Source organism: Chaetura pelagica, unplaced genomic scaffold (genome assembly GCF_000747805.2).
Source record: "Chaetura pelagica isolate M959 unplaced genomic scaffold, ChaPel_1.0 scaffold21, whole genome shotgun sequence".
In the NCBI taxonomy this organism is placed as follows: domain Eukaryota; kingdom Metazoa; phylum Chordata; class Aves; order Apodiformes; family Apodidae; genus Chaetura; species Chaetura pelagica.
This window is the reverse complement of record NW_009952251.1, coordinates 332,887-359,550: the sequence shown is the minus strand read 5'-3', so window position 1 is coordinate 359,550 and position 26,664 is coordinate 332,887. Positions and strand designations below refer to the sequence as shown.

The 26,664-nt window shown below is 40.7% G+C and overlaps 1 protein-coding gene across 1 annotated transcript in view; it reads left to right on the top strand.

The window, feature by feature from the left end:
• Positions 1-8,269, top strand: part of INO80D (INO80 complex subunit D) — a 36,409-nt gene extending 28,140 nt beyond the window's left edge. Inside the window, exons 8-12 of the mRNA XM_010007318.1 lie at positions 1,763-1,872; positions 3,760-3,893; positions 5,309-5,526; positions 5,913-6,070; positions 7,036-8,269. Coding sequence (XP_010005620.1) covers positions 1,763-1,872; positions 3,760-3,893; positions 5,309-5,526; positions 5,913-6,070; positions 7,036-8,204 — 1,789 coding nt within the window. The 3' untranslated portion in view covers positions 8,205-8,269. The remainder of the gene's footprint in view (positions 1-1,762; positions 1,873-3,759; positions 3,894-5,308; positions 5,527-5,912; positions 6,071-7,035) is intronic.
• Positions 8,270-26,664: the final 18,395 nt, after the last annotated feature.

The following is a 26,664-nucleotide window of genomic DNA, read 5'->3' as shown; positions in this document are numbered from 1 at the left end:
CAGCAGTATCCGGGCCCAATTTCTTCAATGTCACAAAAGATGTTAGCAACCTGCTAAAATATATTCTTTTTTATTAATCTATGTACTTTGGCTACCTTCAAATACCTGGTACTTTACTAAGCACAGTTCTTTAGAAAGTATGCAGTCTGGTCTGTAGTTCACTGCTTAAATTCAGATTTCTTTTTTCAGATAGCTTTTTTGTAGAGTTTGTAGCTCCTCTTAATTCTCTTCCCAGTAAATCAAAGTTAATCTCATGCTTGTTGTTAGATTTAACTCAATCTAACATTAAATGAAACTTGGCAACAAAATAAGTACCTTCTAACAACTCTGAAGGTTACCTTCTGTGGGAATTCTTTCTAGATAATGTCAATGTTCCTCCAGCTCTCAGTATACTGAGAGTTGGTTGATTCCTAGTTATGCAGAAACAGTAAGTCTGAACCCTGGCATTATGACTGGGTTACTGGCAGCATCCTTTTACTGTTGCGATTTTGCTTTACAGGATGTGTGACTGTGAGGGGTAGGGAGGTCTAACATGAGAGGTAGGCTGGAGCACCTTACTGAAAGTATATTCTGGTTATGGGCTGCTTTTATTCCAGGACAGTGGGCTGTGGTATGCGGCAGTTGGGGGATTTGTTTTTGGGGAGGTGGAGTGATGCTGAAGAGCTGCTCGTAGGTGTAATGTTAGAGGTACATCACTAGGTCACAAAGCTGTGTAAATGTCTCCAATCTTAAACTACAGCAAAACCTTGCCAGAACTGGAAAGCTCCTGATGTTTTTTTTCTACATTATTTTTGCCTTTTATGTTTTTTTGGGTAGACTGGCAAAGCCAGTTATGCCTGTGCTCTGGTTAATTTAAGTAACCACCGAATCTTTTCCGTTACCAAATTTTTCACTGGAGTCATATTGCTAACTACAGCTTTGCTCGGTCAAAGTGCAGTTGATGACAGAAATGGCTGAAGGAAAACAGTCAGGCTACAGACAACTTTTTGTCAACCTAGAAAACAACGTGTGCAGAGGTGAAATTCGGCCCTGGAATCGCCATCTTTACCTGCATGAAGGTGACAAATGCCTCGAGAGCAGGCTGACACTGAGCCAGCTGTGTAGCACTTGCAGTACTCATCCACACTGCTGACTGGGTGGCTGCTTGCAGCTCAGGCTCAAGACGTTGAGGCTGTGCTGAGGAAGCACTCAGCTCTGGGCACCTGCTGGTGAATTGGGCTGCAGCACTTTGATGAAGGAGAGCTTTTACCCACGTTGAGCATGCTCTGCCACTCCAGAGCTCAATCTAAGTTTGAGCACATGCTTGCATGCAAGCTCTGGGGATGCTCGGCGTGTTTTGATTTATGAACAGGCTTGGAAGTGCACTTGACTGGCCATGGAGGCATGCCCAGTACATTGTATTCTAAAGATTGACCTCATTTTAAGGGTCACCTGTGTTGACACTTACCTGCTGTTGTCCTTGGCTCTTCGCAGGGTGTCAATATTTACATGACAGTAGCACACAGTACCTCTCATTACAGTCAAGGCCCTGTGAAATAAACAATAGCCCTGTTACTTTCACCTGTCATTGACATCTGTTGTGTAGAGTCTGGTAATAGTGTGCACCCATCTGGATTATGACACACACACACGTGTTCTAATTTTTCATCTTAGTGTGCCAGATTTGGTGCAGTAGTTTTGCTAAGTAACCACCTGAGACTGTGTTTTTGTTTCTAAGCTCTTCTATGCCTTTGTTTTGTTTTGTTTTGTTTTTCCCCCTCAGCACAAGCCAAGCGAGGCAGGAAGATGCAGAACCAACAACCTGTTGTGGGACTTCAAAGGGAGAACAGTGCACTAACAAGGCCCTTCCATTCACCAGGCATTGTTTTCAGCGTATCCTCTTAATTCTGTTCAGGAGTTGCATTCAGACATGGAAGCTGTTCGGTTTTATGGGCTTTTGATGTTGTTTGTGTTTTTACGTTGACAAACGTGTTTTCATGAAGAAATACCAATTTGCTAGTGTCTTATCAACTTCTTTGCTTTTAATTTGTCTGTGTGATTTGGATCTGTAGACAGTGTGATGGTAAGTAGTTTGCCAATGGTATCTCTCACAGATACCTTGTTTTACTTTCTAAGCTGTATTTAGTATGTGCAAGAAGCAATTACAAAAATTATCATCTTTCACAGATGACTTGGTACAAACCATGAGACTTTTAGCCTCATGACTTTCATACAGCTCTTGGTAGGTGGACTAACTACCTATGAAGGGTTTATGGAAACAAGTTTTTACTTTTTTACTACACTGACTAGAAAGATAGAAATCTAATACTTTACAGTTTTTAGGGAAGCAGAATGGGGAGGAGTCACAGAATCCAAATGCTAGATGAGGAAGAACTTAGAGTGCTTGTGATTTCAAGCAAAGCCTCAAAAGGATGTCAAGAGCCAATGCATTAAAATCTCAGAAAAAAGGGAGCACATTAGATGTGAGGTTTAATTCTGAAGGTGATAAACAGGCAGACTTCTGACCTGGAATATTAAAGAATTCTGCAGACTTCTTTATTTGTTTTCAGCTGAATAATTGTTGGTGCTTAATTTGGAATGACTCTTTTTGTCTGAGCTTTTTCTTTTGGTTTTTTTTTGTGTGGTTTTTTTTTAAGTAACTAGTGCAGATCCGTTCAGTTGCTATCAGACTGCAGCATCTTTTTTGTATTTTTGTTTTGCAGATGCCTTGCTTTTCTTGGTTGATTTTTGCAGGTCTCTTAAAAATAGTCTGCAGAGAAGTTCAAAACCTCTCTTGAAGAGAGTGTCACGGTGCACAGCTGTGTTTGGGGTTTGCCTCATGATTCTGATTATTTTTTGTTTTTTTAAAAGTTTAACTGGCCTTGCTGGTTGGTGTGCATGGAGCAGAGAGGTCAAGACTAGTGATTTTGCATTTGTACCCTTTTTTTCCCGCTGCACCTTCTTGTTAATGAAAACAATCTCATAAAATAAGGAAACTTATTCTTGGTTCTGACCTATCTATCCACGTCTGCATCTGGACTGTTCTGCAGGTTTTCCATTTTCTTTGTCCTTTCTTTTGTGTTTTCACATTTTCTGAACATACATAGTGATGTTGAGGTCTGAGAAACTGTTCAAGATGGAGGGAGTGTTTCTAATGTTACTTGGAAAAGCACAATGGAATACCTGTTTGATTTGCTCTAAGTCTGGAAACATTTTCACTCCTGCAGGGGATTTTTCTGAAGGAAATCTCAGCAAGCCTACGTTTGGATTTACTTGACCTTCTGTCTTATTACACATCTTTTTTTTCAGAGAAGCAGGAAGAATCTTAAAACTTCTTTGTCTGTACTGTAAAGATAAATGCCAAGAATGTACCTTAAAAGATTGAATTAAGAAATACTCTTTAATGTTTCAGTATGGATTGTCATTATTCTGTAAGGAAATAGTCCTGTTGACTACATTGTTCCAACTGCTACTATTGATCTATTGATTAAGACTCCAGGAAAAGGCTTCTTTTTCCTAAGAACTCATTAGTGAGATAGCTGCCTCCATAAAACTATCTCAATATATAATAAAATCATTAGAGATCTTGCACGAGTGCAGTTTTTCACTTGAAAAGTTGGGTTTGAGCCCTACCTTTGAACTTGAATAACAAAGTTAAAGTAGTTTTTAAAAATAGCATCTGTGGGCAGGTAGAGTTGAAGGCTCTGATCTTCCTTGGTAAATCAAAGGGTGTTCCTCTGTCATTGCCTCGTGTGTTATTCCTGATGCAGAAATGCACAGATATCTTGTTGAACCGTTCTCAGCAGCTCTTCTCAAGTTGCACAGCCAAGTTTGCGGATGGTCAACAGTGCTCTGTGCCAGTTTTTGACATTACACATCAGACACCTCTGTGCGAAGAACATGCCAAAAAAATGGTAAGTACAAAGTAAAAACTGTAACTATTTGTGTGTTTAGATTATCAGGAGTTTTAGCCCCACTCTTTCTATGAACTCTTCCTTGACAACTAGCAAGTTTATGAACTTAAGAGCTCATTTCCTTTTATTTTTCCTAAGAGGGTAAAATATGCCAAACGTTGCCAATTAATACTAAGTATGTTGTGAAAATCTTTTACATACTTCTGAGATACAGTAAAGTGTACATGAGAATATCCTTCAATGGAGGAAATTTGATTCAAGAAATGGAAAATCATTGAGACGCCCTGTGATCATTTTATTTGGACTCACTCCTGGTCCTTGGATCTGAATATAGTATGACTGTGGCAGGGTAAGAACACTGCATCTCAAACAGTCTTAGTACATGCAGCCCAAAATATTTTCTAGAGGGAGTGTACACAGCAATTACAAGCATATGAATAATGTTTTTGCTACTTCATTTACCTTTTAGTGACTATTACAATTTATCTTTAAACTCCTTCAGGATCTGTGGATCCCAGAAGAAAAGTGGTGGCCTACTACAGTTTGAGGAAATGCAGAAATTATGTCCTCTGCTGTTCTTTTATGCCTCCCATCTTCCAGAACAAAACTTTTTTAGCATAATTTGCAAACCCTCTTCTGTGTTGTCCCTGCTTCAAGGCATTAGGCAAAAAAGTGCCATTTTTGTTTGGTTTGGTTGTTGTGGGATTTTTATTACTGTTTTTGTCCAGCCTCTACACAATACTTGTGAATTATAGAGTTTTCTGGATTAAAATGTGAGGGTCTGCGCTACACAGATTTGTATGGAGTTTCCCTCCTCTCCCAGACTATCTTTAGTGAGTCTTTCTAGGTTTACTTCAGTAGCACATAATAATCCTCTGCCATTCCCAGTATGATGGCAACTGAAAACTGATGATGGTTTGATTTATTTTTTAATTGGTTGATGATTACTGTTCAAAAGCAATGAACCCACAGTTGTTTTACCCACATCCTTACCCTAGGCCTACAGTATTAATTCTATTTCTTCATTGGTGTCCCTCTTTTATGGCACCAGGCCTTTGAGGATGCTGGCTTCAGCTGCTGCCCACTGCTCCCTTATCACTACGTTACACCAGTGTTCTGTCTTTAATACTTGAAGGAATGGTGCCAAAGGTTACAGTGTTGCACTGATTTAGTTAAGGTTTGCTGTGATGATTTTTAAAGTGACACTGCATGATCTCCTATTTAGCATACCTCTTAATTTGATTTTTGCCATTTGGATCAGTGAGGAAGGAAGCAGCTTAATTTTTGTTACCTTGCCTGTGTGTAAGCTAGCAGTCTGTTTCGCTTTACATCTGAATGTCTGTGGAAGGATGAGGGGGGAATAAAGCAAGGAAAGTAGTACTTGTTTTTAATATGCTATTGTATTATTTCTAAAGGACAATTTCTTGAGAGGGGACAGCTCCCGTAAAGTTCAGCACCAGCAGCAGAGGAAACCCAGGAAAAAAACGAAGCCACCTGCACTTACCAAAAAACACAAGAAGAAGAGAAGGCGAGGTCCACGCCGGCCCCAGAAACCCATTCCTCCTGCAGTGCCCCAAGGGAACCTCACCATGCCTGCCAGTGTCTCACTGCCAGTAGAGATGCCCCACATACGGTCAGTGGTAGCCCTGCCCCAGTCTGCCTCCTGCTAGCTTGAATGCTGTCAATGAATACTCTGGAAAGGTGTGATGTTGCTGTGCTGATCGGCATCTGGAGTGGGGCTAGAAATTGCACCTTCATGTTACTGTTGAAAAAAACCTTAGATTCATTTTAGATTTGAGCAACTGTCAAGTTTGATGGATAAAATGTCTGGTTTCTGATGCCCATCTTAGGTATTTAATCAGTGCACTATGTGTAAGCTTCCTAAAGAACGCTTTCTAAAAGCACTTTTTTCCTACGTGGAGGGGGGAAGTTGTGGGGGATGGATAGATGGATATGCATTCATAGTTGTTTGGAGAAATCAAAGTTGAATACTGTGGACTAACTGTACTTTCTGTCCAGGAGCCCCTCCACACCAGAGCTGAGTGCCGATGAGCTGCCTGATGATATCGCCAACGAAATCACAGACATTCCACATGACTTGGAATTGAATCAGGAGGACTTCGCAGATGTCCTGCCACGGCTGCCCGATGACTTGCAAGATTTTGATTTCTTTGAAGGTACCATTTTGGTTTATTCTATGCTAGCAAGAATACAGTCAGTGAATTGAAGAACTATCTCTGAAATGTATTTTGAGAAATTTCATGCTTTCCTACCAGGGGAATAACTTCTAGATAAGGAAGTGTGCATTTGCTTTATTGTTTGTTTGCAAGCTGTGAAGTGAAGCAGCCTTTAAGAAGACTGGTGTGTGTAGTTCTCTGCTTGCTTTTATAATTACTGCTCTGAAAATCCTAATTGGTTTAGTGTTTTTAATAATTCATTTAACATTTTTACTGTCTGTCAGTGTTGCAATTTAATCAAGAGTATTCTCAGTAATGGCATCTTTCTGCCATCGAGTGGGGCTGGAATCACAGTCAATGTTTGCCTTTGATAAAAGCAGTGAACGAGAATGAAATCTTTAAATACATTTTTGAAGCGAGCTTTTGATCAGAACTGTGTCTGAACTTCTGGATTCTAAAGCTCAGTACCTATCTCAGATAACAAAGAAATCAGAACAGCCCCAAGTTGGGGCCTGTGATTTCTTTGGTAATTTTCTGATATGCTATGACATCAGACTGTGTTTGAGTCAGAATTAACCTAAGTTATACTGAGTGTAAGTTTTTTGTCCAGGCTGCAATGTGGTAAGTAGAAGAGACTTTATGGACTACTTGTTTTATTGCAGCATTGAAGAAAATCTAATTCAAGGATTTTTACTTCAAATCTAGTTTTTGAGGCATCTTTTATTGTAGTATGTGGAAGAGGAGGGCAGAAAGAAGGAATTCCACTGAAGAGGAAGGTGTAATTTCTTGTATTTCTTACCTTGCTTACCTAGTGAACAGTGGTGAAGGAAATTTTGTGTGTACTGCCAGCCATTCTGGAAGGTTATCATATGTACTGAATTGTCTTTACATCTGCACCCATAGAGTGCCAGTGCCAGGCTCACCAGAGAGGAGCACACTAACTTCTGGTGTCCCTGTTTCTGCAGGTAAAAATGGAGATCTCCTTCCAACTACAGAAGAGGCTGAAGAACTGGAACGGGCTCTACAGGCTGTAACTTCTCTTGAGTGCCTGAGTACCATTGGAGTACTTACACAGACAGATGGTGTGCCAGTTCAGGAGCTGTCAGATAGAGGGATAGGGGTGTTCTCTACAGGTGCTGGAGCTCCAGGAATGCAGTCCTTGAGTCGAGAGGTTAACACGGATCTAGGGGAGCTGTTGAATGGGCGTATAGTACATGATAATTTCTCCGGTCTGGAGCTGGATGAGAACTTGCTCCGTTCTGCTACCTTGTCTAACCCACCTACGCCCCTGGCAGGGCAGATCCAGGGGCAATTCTCAGCCCCAGCCAACGTCGGCCTTACTTCTGCCGCTCTCATAAGCCAGAGTGGCCTTGGGGAGAGAGCCTTCCCAGGACAGTTTCATGGACTTCATGATGGCAGCCATGCCTCCCAGAGGCCCCACCCTGCCCAGCTGCTGAGCAAGGCAGATGACCTGATCACCTCACGACAGCAATACAGCAGTGACCATTCACACTCCTCACCCCATGGAAGCCATTATGATAGTGAGCATGTGCCGTCTCCCTACAGTGACCATATCACATCCCCTCACACCACATCCTTTTCTGGTGATAACTTGGCAGCTACCTTCTCAGCAGAGATGCCCATGATGGCACAGCACTTGCTCCCAACTCAGCTGGATGTGCCACTTAGCGGGGTGGTCAACCCCAGAACTCACTGGGGAAATCTTCCTGTCAATCTTGGGGACCCCTCTCCATTTAGCAACCTTCTTGGTGCAGATGGACACCTCCTGTCCACCTCCCTGTCCACACCACCTACCACCTCGCACTCAGAGACCACACAGCCTGCCTTCGCCACTGTGACCCCCAACAGCTCCAGTGTGCTTCCGGGGTTACCGCAGACCAGTTTTAGTGGCATGGGTCCTGCCTCTGCTGAACTCATGGCCTCCACCTCCCCTAAGCAACAGCTCCCTCAGTTCAGCGCAGCCTTTGGGCATCAGCTGAGCTCCCACAGTGGCATCCCCAAGGACCTGCAGCCCAGCCACAGCTCCATAGCTCCTCCCACGGGCTTCGCAGTGACCGGTGCCACCGCTACCAGTACCAATAACACATCCGCGCCCTTCACCACCTCCAACTGAGCTTGTCTGCCTGACTCTCTGCAGGTAGATGGGGGACCTGTTTTCTATCTTTCCTTTTTTCCTTTTTCTTTATTTTTTCTGTCCTCCCTTCCCTTTTTTTTAAGAGGGGGTTGAGAAGAAAACCCCTGCTTCAGTACTGACCAGGGTTTGCCCTCTGTGAACCTTGCTGTAGCGTTCACATGTGCTTGTTATGCACCGGTGCTCATTTATTGCTGGCAGGTTCATCGTTCCCCAATAATTCCTTAAGGATACAGCACAGTTACTGGATGTAATTGATCATAGCAGTAAGACCTGGAAATGGGAAGATACCTCAGATTACTGATGCATGTTACTGTTTCCTAAGGTTTGGATCAGTGCTTGCCATCCTATTAGCATCTGGCAGAAGGTTTTCCAGTGGGCATAAGTCTCTTTGATTTTTTAAAATTTTATTTACTTTTTTCCAAAGGTAGCATCTGGTGTGGAAAACTTGGCTGCACGTATTTGGTTTGAGAATGATGCACTGAAGTCCTAAATCAAGATCGTGGTTCAAGGATGAGTTTGGCAGTTTCTTAAAACAGTCTCTTGACCTCCTCTGTGTGTGTGTGTGTGTGTGTGTATGGGGTGCAGGGAGCAGCAGTTCCTTTTCTTGTTTTGCTGATGAAGTGGGAGTTTTCCCCTTCCAGAACTGGTCACTGTTCTGACTGCATGCTGATTTTTAATTTTTTTTTAATTATGATTATTTTTAATTCATTGATCAGCAAGGGGATCAGTTGACTGGTTGCCCAGAATCTGAAGGCTGATACAAAATTAGGCCAGTGAAACAAAGAAAAACGGAAGAATTGAAAGAGATCATGGATTAGTGAAGATTCCTGTGCAGATTTTCCCTCCCTTGCTGAATTACTGTGGCCTTGTAGCATTGATGATTTGCCTTTTCAAGTGTGGCTTTGTCCAGAACTCCTTGTCTGACAGGCTGTACTTCCCAGCTGAAACTGGAAGAATTTGGTTGGTATTCTGCCCATCCACACAAGTCTAGGTCAGACCCTTTGGTAAGTTTCAAATGGAAGCATTTCTCAAATTATGTCTAGCTACTGAGACTTTCTTGGATAGTTGTTTGGTTTTTTTTTCTCCCTGGGAGCCAAATAGTTCTTTTGACACTTGTAGGTTTGACACTTGTAGGTTTTGATATGGGAAGCTGAATGTATGTAAGGAACTAGCAGGTACCTATCAGCAGTCATAGCTAACCAAAAGAGAAATCAGTAAAGCAAAATAGAGGGATAATTCCTTTGGTCTGCTGGACAGTTTTGCTTTTACTGGCCACCTGCTAAAGATAGTATTCTGTCTCATTGGTGGTAATTTCAGTTCTTAAAGAAAGGAGTCCACTAGCTTTTAGATGGTTTTTTTTTAAAGTGTTTTTTAACCCAAGAGATAACAGCAGCAGAATTTATGAGGTGTTCACTTGCATCCCTTTATCAGGAAGGGAAAAAAGGAATTTGCTTGTGACTTAACAGAGGTCAAACTGGCTACTGTACTCAGACTGTAAAAGCAGCTTCTACTTAATATAACAAGTCTCTACTCTTCTTGGTTTGTTTCTGAGATGCAGATGAGAAAGAACAGAAAATCCCACATTTCAGTCTCTCTTTACTGTAGAGGACAGATTTCATTTTATTGTATAGTAGTGTCCTATTTGCATGTATCCTAGTCTTATTCAGGAAATTGAGGTGCAAGCACACATAATAGGGAGGCCTAATAACCTGTTTGAGCAAAGGATCATTGAATGAAGTTTAGTTGCTATAGAAATTAATTTTGGTAGCAGTCCCACACCAAAATCTCTGACCCAAACTTCTCCTTCCATCTTGCTAAGGAACAGATTTAAATGGGATAGGTCTTGTGTCTTCTTACTATAGTAGCAATCATACTATCCCTCTTTCCTTGAAAGATTTGTTTTCCTTATGTATAAAGGAGTATGGGTGATGCTTATGTCATTTTCTGAAATTGCAAGTGTATGTGGGTGGAGGAAACAAAAATTATTTTCATGCTTCTGTTGTTATGAAATCCTTATTTCATACTTGGTAAAATAGATCTTAATAATATAAGCCGAATATTTTAAAGTGGCAATTTAAATATGTTTGTAACATTTAAATGTTTTTAAATCATGTAAAGAGTTGAATTGAAGCCTATGAAATCCTGCTTGTGATTGTCCTGCTGATTGAGGAATGCCCAGTGGTATTGTGAAATGAGGCAAATCTGATGAGGCATTTATTTATTTTGTATTATGTTCCCCGTACTTTGTTGAGGAGACAACTGTTTGATTTGCAAATGATTTTTGTTGTGTCCGCATACCTTCCTCAATATGTTTGGATGACTGGCTAAAGAAGGCTGGAGAACCTAGTATACCAAATGGTTAATTCTTTAATCTCCTTGTGTAGTCATGTCATTTTTGAGGATGTTAATTTCTATAAATTGGTTTCAGGTCTTTGGTCTTGAAATCATTCTTGTACCCATCAAACTCTTTAATGAAACTGCAGCTAGTGCATGTATGCCCCATATCACATTTCTCTTTCTTAGCAAATGCCAGGGGGAAGGGAGGAGAGGAACTGCGAGCCAAGTTCTGCTTGCTCTTGTTGGTGTAAGTGACAGAGAAGCTCTTTGGTCTAAGGTCATTGTGAGTTTGTACTGGTCTAATTTGGAATATAACCCAGATCCTAATCTGAGCATTGACTTAGACAAGGAATTAAAAACGCTGTTGAAGTTACGCAGGTCCATAATTCCCATTTGAAATCAATGGCCTTTATGTAAATGTATTTCTTTAAGACAGCCTAGGATATTAACTCTCTTCCCTTGCTTAGACTTCAATTTTTGTATATCCCTTGATGACTCTTCCCTGAAAAGTGACTACGTAACATTTTTCAATGAGCAAACTAAGTTTGCAATAAAGCTGCACTTTTAAAAATAAACTTCAGTTTGTATACATTTGAAATAGGAATCCCTCTGTCCTGTCTGACACAGAGTTCTGAAATGGGCCACCACTCTTGCCTTTTCCTGGTTCACTTCATTTTCTCACTGCTGCCAATTTCATGGTTACAGCCTACCAAGCAGTTACGGGTCTTGATCTTAGCTTTACAAAGTGGATCATTCCAGGTGGGCTTCTACACCCACACAACCTGTTGACTTCACTTAACCAGTGTTTTACTGTTGGACGTGAGAGATCTGAGAGGTATGTGCAGCCAGAGATGTTTCACACCTCTTCCTCTGGGAAATACTGCAGGTTTGGTTAAGGTAGTCCTTGAGGCTGTTATTTATGTGGTTCCTGAGTAGAATCCATTCTCTCTTGCTAAGGTTTTTCAGTATCATCTTGTGGTGTAGCAGTTAGCACTCTAATCACCCTTTCACTGCAGAGCCAGGTTTGAAAATTCAGTCAATTGATTTAAAATGGTCAATACCTGTCATGCCCTTTAGTGTGTTAACGAATGGAATAACACTAGTTGAACCTAAAAGTTAATTTTTTGACATAAGATTTGAGTTTTAAAGAATTGGAAAAAAATTACAACAAAATACCAGAAATATTTTTTTTTTTAATAATAACACCTCAATTAGTCTTTTTATGAAACTACTTAACACAAGATGAACTTTGACAGTGTACAGAGGCTAATCAGGAATGTGCTGGCCTGCTGTGCAAGGCATTCTGTGATACATGCTTTTATGTCTCCGTTCACTTAGGAACGCTTTACAACAACTTTGAGGGGAGTCATATGCACTTAGATACCTCAAAGTTGATTACAAAGAATATGTATGTATGATGTGAGATGGAAAAGATGCCACATTTTGTCTCCTCCTGCTATCCAGTTCCTCCAGGTTCTTGCTTAATTCTCTTCTCATCAGTAGTGTACTTCTCTCCATCGTTGGGCATCAAGGCTTTAAATCAGTAATGAGGAGAGGTAGCACAGTTTCAGGTCTGCCTCAGACATGGCGGGGAAGATGGCAACAGCTACATTCCCCACTTAATTCAGCAGGTTAATGAAATGAGGATTTGCAGTTCACAGTGGGAAAGCATTGGAAGGCCCTGAGAAGCTTATCACCTGCTAGGCAAAAATTAGAGATGGTATTGGAAATACAAATGCAAGGAAAAAAATACCCAAGGAGAGTCATCCATAATAGCAAAGAGTAGCCAAGGGAAGTTGATTTTTTAAAAATATTTTTTTTAATTCCTTTCTAGAAGAAGATGGTTATTATTTGAAAAAATGTGAATTTCTGTTGTGAGCTCTCAGGCACAGCATGATGCCACTAGCTCCAGGGGCATGGCCAAGGTGAAGGGTCTAGGACTGAATCTGCAAACCAGTAACCAAATTCAGTTTGAAGTTTCATTTTGCTGTAACCACATCTCAGTACAGCCTGGGATCTAATCTGCTTGCCTGGAAAGAAGAGTCTCATGAAGGAGTACAATAAACAGTGGACAGGTGCCTTCCCTAAGAAGCTGGTCCTGGTGGTTATATACACATATTGTTAGTCTGTTTCTGATCTCCAGATCCTTCCTGAGCTCCTGCAGCACCTTGGCTGCTGCCTTTCACTGTAGGCATTGATAGGGCTCATGGAGTTTTTCTACCTGTGTTTGTGCTGCAGCAAGCTGAATCCAGTCATGATTTCTCCAACAGTATGAGCCTTTGGGCAGGAAGGAGGGAAGCATATTTAGAAGACCCAGCTACCTGCTGTTGAATTTTTCAATACTTGTAGGGGTGCAGGGATGGTGGCAGAAGGTGCTTTTAGCAGATAAACAGTACCTGCAGTGATGAGTGCCTGGGCAGTTTCCCTTGTGGAATGTTACCTTTTGCTTTTGTATTTTTACCATTACATGTGAAGGAGTCTCCTGTGCAGGCCTGTGCAAAGTCTGGTGGTGGTGGAAATAGTATATGCAGAAATAGTTTTGGGCTGATCTGACTAGATCTCTAGGTCTTTCTGATCTGGTCACAAAGTCTTTCTGATCTCTTGGGTAACATTTAATGATGGATACTATGGGCTGCTTCTCATACCTCTTTACTTTCTTTCTATGTTATTCATCATTCTTTTTTGTATTCTCCCATTCTTGGATTCTTCTCCAGTGTAAGTAATGCCAACCAGTAAGTCTTCATGGTCCTGAGTGAATCTGACTATAAAACAAAAAGGAGGAGAGATTCCTGCAATTCATAACATACATTTTCAATGCTAGAATGACAGTGCAGTAGATCAAACTGTTTCTTAGAATGAGTAAGATAATATTTCACAGTACTTTTAATATGTCATGAACTAAACGTTGAGGGTACAACACTGATCATGGGAGTGCACATGCTAGCAGTGAATATGCAGGTGTTTTTAGCACGAATTTACTTTCTTACAGGTTCCTCTTTTTTTGAGAACAGCCTCAATAGAAGGTCACTAGGAAAAATACAAATTATTTGTTTTAATACCTCCAAGCCCAAATAGAAGTAAGGAGGATTGGTGAAAAAACCCCCAAACAACTACATTTGTGTTTAATAAACTTAAACTTGGACTTCAGGAGAGATCTGGTCATAAAAGACCTTAGCTCTATCAGATGAAGTTTTGTTTTTTGGTTTTCTCTTTAAGACTAGACAAAAACGTTGTTGGCAAAGAAAAGCTTGGTGGAGGAGAAGAACTTAACAATAGATGGGTCTTAGAATAATTTTCTCATTCATGTCTTCAGCCATTTAAAAAAAACCAAAACAACAAAAAACAGCTGTTTTCCCTTTGCTGTTCTGCTACTTCTTGTGGTTACTGGGTTTTTTGCTTTTCCCTGTTTTATTCTGCTATCATATACTCCCTCTCTGGCTACTGTGGGATAAAGTAGTGGAAGCATGAAAGGAGAACGTTGGCTTAGTTGTAGATTGATGGCAGTAGTTGGAGAAAGCTTTCTTTTTCTGTCTCCTTGAAGTAAGTATTGGCAACTTTTCAGTCTGCTCTGGCTCATAGAATTCCATTTGGAAGTGAACAGGATGAAACTAGGGCTTTTGACCTTAAAACTGTACTTACTAGATGTAGGAAAATGCATCCTTCCCTTGCTAGTCCCCCAAACACACACAGAGTGAGATATCCAGGGCCCTTGCATATCCACCGCATATACGTGTTGAACTTGGTCCAGTAATGCTGATGTTTTACCTGCTCTCTGTTGCCATCAGCCAGTGCCTGTGGAGGTAAACTCTGGATAGGTAACATTCCCAGATATCCTATGGAAAACTTAAACTTTGGTGCAGATTGCTCTGATGTAGCTAACTGCGATGGCATTGGCTTCTGCCTTGGAGTGGACTGATTTACCCTGAAATTACTCTAACCTGCCTCTTAAACAGTGTAGTTGGTTCTGTGCTAATAGATTCGTTTTGCAGTGATGGACAGTTCAATTCTCATGCAAAATCGCTTCATCCTACCAGAAGGGGTTGAACCAGTTTCTCTGAACAGTGATGACCTTCACTGTACAGTTTTGGGTATGTCTCAGGGATTCCTTGTGGAAATAAGGGCAGTTAACAAAAAAAAAAAGTAAAAAAAAAAAAAAAGTAAATAGTTTTAAAAGTAAATAATAATTTAAGGTAGAGCGTCACCTAAGTGAGAGCGCAAGAAGGAGAAATCTTTGTTCATTTTTATAGTCCACAGTGTCTGGCTTAGGGACTCTTTCTCTTCTCGGGGCTCTCATCTCAAGTTCAACTTACAGAATCTTTTTCATCACGCTCAGCTTTAAACTTTTTATTTAAAGATATCCTTCCCCAATGAGCTTTCAGAATACTTATTGTAGATTTTAAGAGAAATGGTATATTAATTTATGCTATTAACATCACCTCATAAATTATAAGTTTTATACTAAAGCTGTATTGAGTGTAATGAATTATGTTGCATATGTGTTTTTAATAGCTATAAAATTATATACAAGCTTTTTTGGAAAAACAAACTAGTGAAGCACCTTTTTACACTGGATCTTTGCCGTGTCAAGGTGTACAGCTATTCTTTGCTACCTTGCAGATATCTATATCTATATATAGATATATATATAAATAAAATAAAATGGTATCCTGTATCAACAAAGCATAGAACTCTTTTTAACCCTTATATTACTGTTCCTATAACTCTTTTTAAATTTTATTTTGAGTGTTAACATCCTGCAATAATTTATCCGTGGTTTGTACCTATGATTAGAAATTTAGTTACAGGGTAAATAGATCAAATTTTTAAAATCCAACTACTGTAGCTGGAAGTTGTGAACCAAGTTTGTAAGACCTTTGCGTTTTTTTAAATGTATTTATTTCCAGTTAGCTCTGTTAGTTGGAATTTGAAAAGTCAGAACGTTAGAAATCTACAGTGTCTTATTCAGGAATTTTCCCCTCCTTTCCTCACAAAGGAATTCCCACTGTGACTTATAAATAGAATTAGACTGCTTGTGTGCATGTATGTATTATATATACACACAAAAATATGCATTGGGGGGGATGTATGTGCGATACGAATGTGTATATTGTATGTAGGTCATAGTTTTGTAAAGAGAAAAGTAGTTGAGAGGTGACGGAATGTATTGTAGAAATGTGATTATTTAGTAGGGGGTTGTTATGTCCTCACTGTTGTATAAATAACTGAAACTCTCTACTACATAATCTTCTGTTATAAGGCTAACTCTGATATCATGTCAATTTTACTGTTTTTTAAATGAGTTGCATTGAACCCTGTTTAAAATGCCATGAAAATACCAAGCTCCCGAAGACAGCCTTTAAATAAAACAAATGGGGGAGGAGGAGGGATGGGAGAAACACATGATATTTTTAGGACAAAAAAGGTCTGCATTTGGTGGGATGGGGAGATGTGGGAATTGCTGTATCTTTGAAAATTAATACCTGAATCTCCTATGGTCTGACTTGGAAAATGTCAATCAGTGTACTTGTGTTTTCAAATGAGGTTGTAAGGGGCACTGTTTGTGGGGTGACCTCCATTCTGTAAAAGGATCTTGTCTTCAAAGTAGATTCTTTTATTTCCTGGGAGTCTTGGTGTGTATGAATTTTGCCCCAAAATTGCTGTTGTGGGATTGCAAAACAAAATATCATTTCAATCAAGGGAGTTTCACTTCTGCTGTGAAATTCTGAATTTCTTTATGGCCACTTAATATTTTTTTTTCATAATTGGAGAAGGAAGAGTTCTTTATGGGGGATTTGTACATGAAACTGTGAGAAGTCAGGCACACTCTTACAGATTGGCTTTTTCTTCATACTGTTCTGTTTAGGCTGGCGAAAGTAGCCTAATTGTTATTTATTCATATAGTATCACTTTCAATGATGATCCTGGTGACTCAAAAAATCTGTTTAGGAAAACAGGGCTTCCAGAATTGCACAGACATTAGAATTTTTGAAGGCTTTTTTTAAGCCGTTGCAAATCAAATCTTAATTTTCAACTTTTTCTTTTATGTTCCCCTTCCTATCAGTATGTTGGTAGCCCCCAGGCATCTCTCCCCCAGCCCCCCTCCCTGCAGTTTGTTTCTGGCACATATGCATACAAGTGAAAGGGCAGGGAGGTGGAAGTTGTCAGAGGCCTTTTCTTCTGCTTATTTGATGGTAATGGGAATTAGCAGCATAAATATTTATGCCTTTATGGGGAAGAATAGACCCATTTTTGTGTATACCTGTACAGAGAGATATATCTGTATATGAGATGTTGGTAGCACTTTGCTGAATGTGGACTTGCCCTCATGATGTACAATAAATACCTATGAATGCAATCAATCTAAATCTATATATATACATGCATACAGATGTATAGATGGAATAAATGTTGTATCACACACATGTACATTAGTTGTAAGATGAGTGTGTGAGCTAAAAAAAGAGACTGTCCTCAACGTATATGTAACAGGTAAGCACTTGTGCCAAACAAGGTTGTTTCAATTCTTCTGAGGGATTTGGATGACATCAGTGACTGATGTGAGCTTGGTCAGCGTTGATTGTGTTACCTCAGCCCTCACAGTGGAGTTTCCTTGGTACGTTTCTGCTTTTGTTTCTTCTATATTAATACTTGTTGAGGCCTCTTGCAATGCCAGCCTCTTCTGCTCCTCTGGTCCATTGCCACCATCCCAGCTTCTCCGTCCCTGCATCTCTACAGTTTCTCTTGCTAGCAGCAATCAACTGTAATGGCCCAGTCTGGCTCTGCTTATGCATTAGTGAAATTCTCCTGATGACTGTAGTGGCAGCTGAATTGGGCCCTGAGCACTTGCCTGAGCTTATGCAGAACTTCCCAGCTATTCAATTGCGCTTGAGTAGGACTGTGATTGATTCTCAAATGACCACAAACTTTACTTAGAGCCTGGTGAAAAGCTTCCTAGCATATTAAAAGGTTATCCCAGCATTGTATTTTACAGGTACATACTAAAGATGAGAAAAATGCACCCACTGAAAATAATCTTCAGGTTTCAGCCCCTAGGAGAAAAAGGGAGTTTGGTTTGTGTTCCCGACAATGCAGGCAGTAGCAGAAGGCAGCTCTATGCTCTGTTCTGAGCAGTGGGGTTGTCAGCAAACATAGAAACAGAAACACAGCTCCTTAAGTTTTACCATTAAACAGATTTTAAAACTTGCTGAAGAGTTGACTATTAACACGCTAACACTTTGCATCTAATTGTGTTTTGAATGAGCTTGTTTATGCAAGTAAATTGTGGCTTTAAGTATTCTGTTTTCTGTTTTCTGGCTAAATGGAGCTTCTATATCTTTTTATCAGAAAGCAGCTGTCAGAAACCTGCTCAGTCACATTTAAGCACTGTTGAAACTCCTGGCTAACTTAGGCTTCTGTTTCAATGGAGAATGCTGCTCCAATTTTGTCATCGAGCTGTTCTGCATCCCATGTTTTCAGTATAGAGGGGGCGCTATTTTTTTTGGCCGCAATTCAGCCATGGAACTTTGTCTTCCTTGTGTTTATCTTAGAAAAGGTAACTGGGGTTCTGTTCCATCTGAGCTTTCATGCATTCAAACATGACTATTTCTATAATACATATGTTTGGGCATGTGTATGGGTATGTCTGTATACCGGGTGTGTATAACACACGTTTATACACACACACACGTATTACGCTATTTCAGTTTATGTATGTGGAGAACGTACCTGTTGGTTCTCTCCTGATATATACTCATGCATACATATATTAAATATGTATATAGAGTGTAGGTGTCTTGCATATACGTGTGTATATGTTATGAACCTTGGTTGGCAATTTTTTTCCCACTTCTTGCAAATTACTGTCCCTTCTGACATCCTTTCACTGAAGCTGCATTATATAGAAGAGATTGAGAAATGTGTTATCAAAGTTTTATTTTAAAAAGAAGACTTTTACTTACCTAAAGCCATTTGTAGTTGTGTTTTTAATTTTTACTAGAAGGGTTGTTATTTAAAAAAAAAAGAAAAAAGAAAAAAAAAAAGAAAAGCAAGCAGACTCTTACTCCCACCATCACTTAAATGGACATAAGAAAGAAATGGAAACACGAGTTTCTAAGTATTTATTTCCTGCAGGGGTTCCTAAGGCATGCTGTCCCATTCCCCCTTTTGCCCAATTATAATTAATGATTCATGTTTTCTTCTACACAGCTTTTTCCCTTACTGCTTTACTTTTGTAAATCATTGTTCACCTCCTACATTCAGTAGTACTGATATCACTAAGGAGATTTCATGTCCTTCTGCCCCTTTCAGGAGAAAAAGCAGTGCATCTCTATTGTGTTACACTTTAGCATACTTTGTGGAGGATTGATGTTTTTATTGAAGATGTCTGTAACAAATCCTTAACTTATTTATTGTCAGAAGCCTTAACTGGAATCTACCATTTGTTTGTTCCCAACAAATTTCTGCAACTATTTTTTTCACCAACATACAAAGTCGTTCCCTTCTTACTCGATGCCTGGGGTGTTAGGGTTTGAGCTTATTGTTGTGGGTTTGGTTTGTGTTCCTCCCCCCCTCCAGTCCCCCAAGATGCTTATCTGCAAGTGGAGCAAAACAGATGTCAGAATCTCAACCAATACCTTTTTTGCATTAAAGGGTAAATATCTTTCCTAGGTTTAATACAAGAGAAGGTGGCAAATGAATAATCCAAAATGCTTGGAGAGAATGCTCACCCTTTTTAAGGCTGTCTCAGAGAAGTTTGTGTTTGGTGTCATTTTAAAGGTAGCTTGATCATGCTTTGATATCAGAAACAGCCTTGTAACAAAGAGCCTCGTGCAGTTGTTTGGCCACTAGAGTTTAAAATGTAAACAAGTTGCAGTGGGAAAGCAAAGGTGAGGTGGTGTATTTTGAACCAGTGAATTGTAGCTTGCAAACGTATCTGATTTTGAAGTAACTGCATGGTAGCAAGGATTAGCAGTCTCTTACACCCCTTCCTTCTCCCTCATCCCCGACACACGCGTTCAGCATATACCGTACGTTGGGAAAAGTAAACAACTTAGTCCAGCAAAGCTACATCCACTGAATGACTGCTTGAAGGGAACATACAAACTTGCAGTGCCACATCCCGTCTCATGGTGTTAGCTGGCAGACTGGCTAATACGCACACAGAGCCCAGCCCAGGTTGCTGCTGCGGACGCGTCGCCTCCGAGAGCGCCTGGGGACCCGGGAAGAGGGGTCACTTCCTACGGGGGGACAGCAACTCTGCTGCTTCTAGTGCTGCGGGCTCACGGACAGCATTCCAGGGGCGGGTAGGAAAGCTCACGTTTGTACTTTCCCTTTAAATAGGAAAGGTTGGCTCACATGTTCCTCATATTTCTCAATGAATGTACTGTATTACCATTTAAAAAAAAAAAAAAAATCAATGAAATTATAATAGATTGGTCTCCTTTTGTTATCTGGTCCTTGTTTAATTTGTTTAAGGGTTTTTGTATACAAAAGTTTACATTTTTATGTATATTTTTCTTGTGTAAAAACTGATGTAATATGTGTATAAAACACTGTATGTATTATCTGTATATAGTGTGACAAAATGATTTTCTTTCTTTCTTTTGGATGTATTAATAAATCTTGCTGTGAAGTAGCTGTGTTTACTATGATGAAACCCTCTTGTTCAAGCCATTTTGCTAAGTCTGAGATGTATCAATATTGCCCAGGCTGAAATATGATCCATAAGGTAATTTTTTTTAAAAAAATTATCCTAAGTACAGTTATTAAACTGTCCTTTGCTTAGATAGCTGTAGAGTCTGATTCTGCTCTTGCTTATTCTCTGTTGCTTTCTGATAACATTAGCTAATTAGTTTTGCAAACCAACGGAGGTCTTCAATCTGGTTCTAATTATAGCCCTTTCTAGCTCTGGATCACTGGCCTGGGAACCAGATCTTGTTTTCCATTCTGAGTTGCAAAACTGTACTTGAAATATAAGTTAAGGGGTACAGAACAGAACATTGTCTTCTATATTGTTAAAGATTTCTGAGTTTTTAAAAATATATGCCTCCTTTATCACTCAAATTGGTAAGTTGGAGTTCAGTCTTATTTTGAGGATTAGTATGTGGATGAGAAGTGATGGTTGCTGAGGTGCTGGGGGCTCCAGTCAGCTCTCGGGCAGGATTGCAAAGCCAGGACATGCCTGCACTGACTGCCTGGATCACTGGGAATCACCACAGCCTTGCCTGGGCACAGAGCTGTGTGCTGGAAGGAGCTGCTGTTCCTGCCACGGCTGCGGCTGCTGCCAAGTAGACTGCCTTGGCTGGCACTCACCTTTCAGAGCCTGGCTTGCTTGCCAAGAGTGGCTTTTCCACAGTAGCTCAAAGGATGCCCTCTCTTTATGAACAGACCTTCTCCATGGACACTCTGCAGTAAGTATATGGCTGCTGCCTCTTCCTCTCACCATTTGTTTTGTGAAGTCTTCCCCTTTGCTTTCTGACACGAGGGTGTGCGCTACAACCGGTGCTTGCTTTGCTCGTCTCCATCTCCCAATGTGTTTGAAGTTGTGAATTCAAAGGGAAAAGCAGTTGTGTCCTAGGTGAGATCATCTTCCAGGTTCTGTTTTTCATAAGCAGTGTCACTCAGTGCTGCCCTGATCATCAGAGTAACTATCAGCAGAGATTGATGAGAAGGGGATTCAGTAATTTGCCTTATCTTTTTACTGAGCAAGGGCCCAGCCACTCCAGACAGATTAATTAGAGCTTGTGATCCACAATGCCTGGTTGTAATTCAGGCTGAGGGAGAGGTGGTGGCAGTGATGATGTAGTTGTCCATGCTAACAACGCTGCAGATATTGCAGCAAAGGATGGAACTTATTTGTGCTTTAATATCTTGCCTTCCTGGGAGATGGGAGTACACTGCAAGTGCCACATCCAGATATTCATCAAGACAGAGTAATAAAGGAAGGATCAGACACGGTGAACAAAAGGAGAGACCAGCAACGTAAGTTCAGTACAATATGGCTGGAGAAAATGTAGTCCAGGCTTATCCATGCCAGGGAATTTTCAGTGTAATAGGCCTGAGGCATTTGCACACCATAGGGGCAATAGTGTTGAGGCAGTTCTGTGCTGTTACTGATGCAATTCTGGCTGAGCATGTGGATGTTGCAGAGCTGATCCTTCTAAATGCTGTTATCTCATGTAGCACTCAAATTCAGAATGGGGAGAGATGGAAGAAACTATTCTTATGGAGAAAATAGTTCTTTAAAATCTGCTTTTAGTACGTTGCTATCTAGTGTAGGATTTGAGGCTGCGATGAAGGTAAGAATGAAGGTAAGAAGGTGGAAGTTAGGAAAATGGGGGCTTTTCCCTGGGGACGATTCCCTGGCAGAAGCAAAGCTGCCAAGTCTGTTCCTGAGCTGGGCATTCTCCAGCATGGGCTTGACAAGAGAAACTCCTCTGCTGACTAAGGCAGAGACCAACAGAATCACTTGTTTTTTTCCCCAGCGTTTCCATGAATAGCAAAGAAGTGCTGCTCTTAGAAAATGATTGCATGGCTCTCAGTCAGAAACTTTACAAAAACAACTGGTCATTGTTCCAGTGCCGCATTTCAAAACACAAATAGGTTGTTTGAAGTGTCAATTCAGGAAGAATGTGGCACATCTTTCTCTGTGTTTTGACAGCCCTCTCAAGCTCCAGCAGTAGCCTTTTAATAGTTGGCAATTATTTTCTCAGGAAAGATCATTTAGTTTGTACTTGAAAAGCAGGTGACATTGTGTTATAAGAACAAGTGTTGCTCTTATATTTGGTGAAGCACTTGGAAGGAGAAACCTTTATTAAATTTGGGAGCAGGCTTCATGCAGAGGTGAAGGCATCTCTCTCTCTCGCTCTCTCTGCATAGTCACAGGCAATTGTCCCATCTGCAGGAAATGATGGGGGCCATCTTCCACACTGCTCCCTGGAGCCTACACCCCAAAAACAAGGCTGGTACTCCAGAGCTGTCAGGTCTGAATTGGAGATAAGAGGATACTTGTTTTAAGTGGCTAAAGATTGTGTTTACTGCCTTGTTTTATTGCTAATTTATGACTTATGGAAGGTGCCAGTGAGGAGTCTTGGTACCACTGAATTTAGTAAGAACATGAAAGTGGTGTGCTGAAAATGTCTCTGAAAGCAAATTAGCTTTCCTATTCAGATGTATTCTTGTGCTTCTGCAGGGGAACAGTGGTACAAAACTTTCTGCTCCTGCATGCAGGAGCTCCTTTTGAGAGATGTCCTTAGGACTGAGAGGCTTGTGTGTCCTTTTCACCCCTCACATCTCCCTTGCTGTTGTTATTGTTTCTAGACAGGGCACATGGTACTTCAGTGTTTTCAGGTTTTATTTTCCATTTGCTGGTGAAAAATACTCTTCACTATCACCCATTAAGATGAACCCAACTGGAATGGGCAGAGGGGTTTAAGGAGTGATTCTTCAATGGGTTAAATCCAAGACACACAAGACATCTGGGATTCTGCTCTGCATATTCTACAGCTTGTTGGTGCAGACTTTTAAACTTGCTGCCTGAACCAAGAGACATGTATTAGCAGAGGGTATCTCCCTAAGTGTGTAGTCTTCCATAATTTGTGCTCTCAGCAATTTGAATGCATTTGCTATGGCTGCTTTAGTAAAGAACTTTTCCAGTCTAGCTGAGTGTTCAGTCGCTAAAGCCACTTGACATCTATCTGAGAGCCCTTGGTTGTTGTTTGATTGTTGTTGGTTTCTGTTTGGATATTTTTTTTTTCATCCCGTTTAATGCCTTGTTTAATCCTGCAGAATTTAATTTTTCTGTTAACCAGCATTTGCTCAGTGGAGCCAGCCAGTTTCCTCTGTTATTAATCTTATTTTTTCTGCTCTCCCTTGGCTCCTACTGTTCAATATAGCTTTTTGGGTTTTATTTCTCCTCTTTTTTTTTGCCCATTGCTTTGCACTTTCTGTACAATGTTTTTGTCTTTTTCATCTCCTTTCCCCTCAGACTGCAAATAAAATTGTTGCCGAAGAGATTCTGGTAAGCAAAATTAGATTCCCAGAACTCAGAATTGTTCCTTGTCAGACCTTGTCCTCTTCACTTGGCTCCTTTATCTCTACCAGTTCTGCTCAGGTACAAAACCTTGCTTGGCAGAGCTACTACTAATACTCCTAATTAAGAAATCAGAATCAGTCAAGTTCTTGTTCAAATATCTATGTTGTCTGAGGTAGGCCCTTTCAAAGATGATGGAGATGAGGATCTTGACAAAGAACGTCTCTTAGAATAACTCAGCAAAACTGCTGCTATATTTTGCATGCCTTGCAAAGCTGGCTGCCTGCAGCAAATTTCCTGTGATGACATGCCAAAAAGTTGATGCCTTTATCAGACATCATTTCCCATTAAAAATGCTTAGAAAGCTGGTAGTCTTGCTCAGCTTGGTTCCTGGTTTGCTGTGATGTAGGCTGCTTTCACACAGCCCTCTGCTTTGGGGAGCTGGACTTGATGATCTTAAAGGTCTTTTCCAGCCTTGGTGATTCTCTGATACTGTGAGCAGAGTTCTGGTGAGCTGTGTCTCTCACTACATCCCTGCTTTTGGACAGATTTGCCCACAGGCAGCACTGCTGCCATCTGCCTTTGCCAGGTGACAGAGCATGGGGCTGGCAGGTGGCCGCTTAGCTTTTACTCAGTTAATTGAATATTTGCAGGCACCCTTTTCTTTAATTTTCCCCCAGTAACACAGGATAGTTATCTGTGAGCTTTCTACCTGTCTCTTCCTGCACTTCCTGAGTCTTCCTGGATTTTATGACTTATGCTCTTAACCAATGTCAGAATCTGTATTGGGCTGCTCTAAGCTAAGTCTGTAAGAGATAAACACTGCATGGGTCTTCCAGTGGCTATAAATGTAATCTAAACTCTACAGAAAATGATGGAGGATACCAGCAGAAAAGAGCAAGTGACTCAGTGTGACTCAATCTGTTCAGCATCAGTGGGTGACACAAAAATACATCTTTCAGTTCTGGTGCCTCCATCCATTTTGGAAGCTCATCTCACATGTTCTCTCTGGCCCCATGAACCTCACTGTCCCTGTGGCACCTGGCAGCACAGCTGGCCTCACGATCACCTTGCAAACTCTTTGCTCTGCATCTTTCTCCTTGTCTTCATGCTGCCTGGCAGCTGTCTCCTCTGGTGGGCACCCTGCAGATTTTGCTGCCTTACACCCTGACATGCTCCATTGGATCCAAGCTCTTGCAGGTCTGCGTTTGTCTCTTGTCTTATCAGCTTCCCCAGCCTATGTGCTCACCCTGTCCTATATGGGTGGCCATCCAGGTGTGAGAGTCCCTGGCTGGAAAACCGGTGGTTTTTAAACACCCTGTCCCCTCCATCTTACTCTCTGGTTCTGTAATTGAAATGTGCCCCCAGATGCATACTTCTTAAAGACATCAAAACTGTTAAAGAAAACCTTCATTTTACTTTGGTTGTATCTAATGCCGTAAAAGTAAATCCACTCATGGACATAACTCATAACTCAGTCTTGTTTTCCCTCTGCCTCCTGTTTTTCCACCAGCTGATTGGGACTTGATTTGCAGTGGAAGGTGATATTTGATAGAAGAGACACATCAATGAGAGCAAATGGCTTCAACCTCTTGCACTTGGAGAATTAAGTGTCATGGTTTTCTCAGTGCTATAAAACCAACAAGTCCCATTTTATGTATTATTTTGGACATAATTCTGTTTATTATTCTTTCAAGGTTTTATACAAAGATAAGCATTCTCAGAGGTTTTTGTTTACTCTGGGAAGATGGCTTGGCAAAGGAAAGTATTACTGTGCAGGACCTGCATTGTGAAATTTGTTTATGGCTGTAATTTTTATGTAAAATATGTCAGACTCTTACCAATTGAGAATTAAGTTTTCTTCTTCCTGTTTTCCAACAGGTAATTTGCTGATTATTTATCTAGGGATTATTCCTTGCTATTAGCCTATCTGAGTCCATGTCATACTTCAAATAATCCTGCTGTCATGATTGATGCAGGAGAGATAGAAGTAGGTAGAATTCCTGGGGTAGAAGTGGAGAAGCAGCTGTCTGAGCTGCCCTGCTCTCCTCTGCAGTCACCCCACTGCCTCACTGGTGGATGTGGTGTTCAGCAGAGACCTGTTTCCTCACAGTTCCAATTATTCTTTTCAAACCCAGAAATTACATCCTGCAATATGTGGTATAATGTGAGCAGAGGCTCACATGTGCAGAACTGATGCTCTCCAAGCTGCATGAGATAAGGGAAAGCATGGATAAGTGGAATATCTTTATTACTTTTTTTTTTTCCAAGGGGAGATTCTCTTTCACTTTTCATTTCCTCTTGTGTTTCCTTTCTGTGTTTGTGCTTTAACATTAGGCTTGATTCTGTCTCGATAGCATTCAAGTGAAGGCTTGCATATTTCATCAGGATTCTCTCTCTTGTTTCCAGGGTTGAAAGTCCCAAACAATATGAAGCAGTCACAGCCGTGTACACATCTGGAGTCCTTTCATCCATTCCAAACAGGCACTTTCCTTTGTTCCTATTCACCCTCATTACTTAATTTCCTAAAGAGGCTTCAGCTCTTTAATGCCTGAGTGATGTATGTCAAAATGTCTTGCTAGGCTCTTCCACTATGTGATCATTCAGTATATCCTGTTTCCAGAGCTGAGGAAATACATTTCCTTCACTTTAGCTCATTACTCTTTAGGAAATTGCTTTTCTTCAATTATCCTGACAACCTGGATTTTGACAGCTCCAGGCTCACTGGAGCTCCTACAACCTCTGCAAACACTTTCTTTGCTTGAGACCTTTCTATCTGTCATCTATCATGTCCTTCCTAGAAAGGACCCTTTACTTGAGGTTTTTCTTACCAGCCAATGAGGCAGGGTGTCAGAACATGATTTACAGGGCAGACCCTGAAAGTTTACAATAAACTGGTTTGCCATTCCCTCTCTGACAAGGTAATGCATTGCTTTCCAGGCTCACAGAGATCTCCATAGGTGAACTTGCATTACCCCATTCCTGTCCTAATGTAACTTTTATGGCTGAGTTTTATAAAAAGAGCCATCACTTGCATTGTCTGGAACAGGATCTTAAAGAAAGCATTAGGAA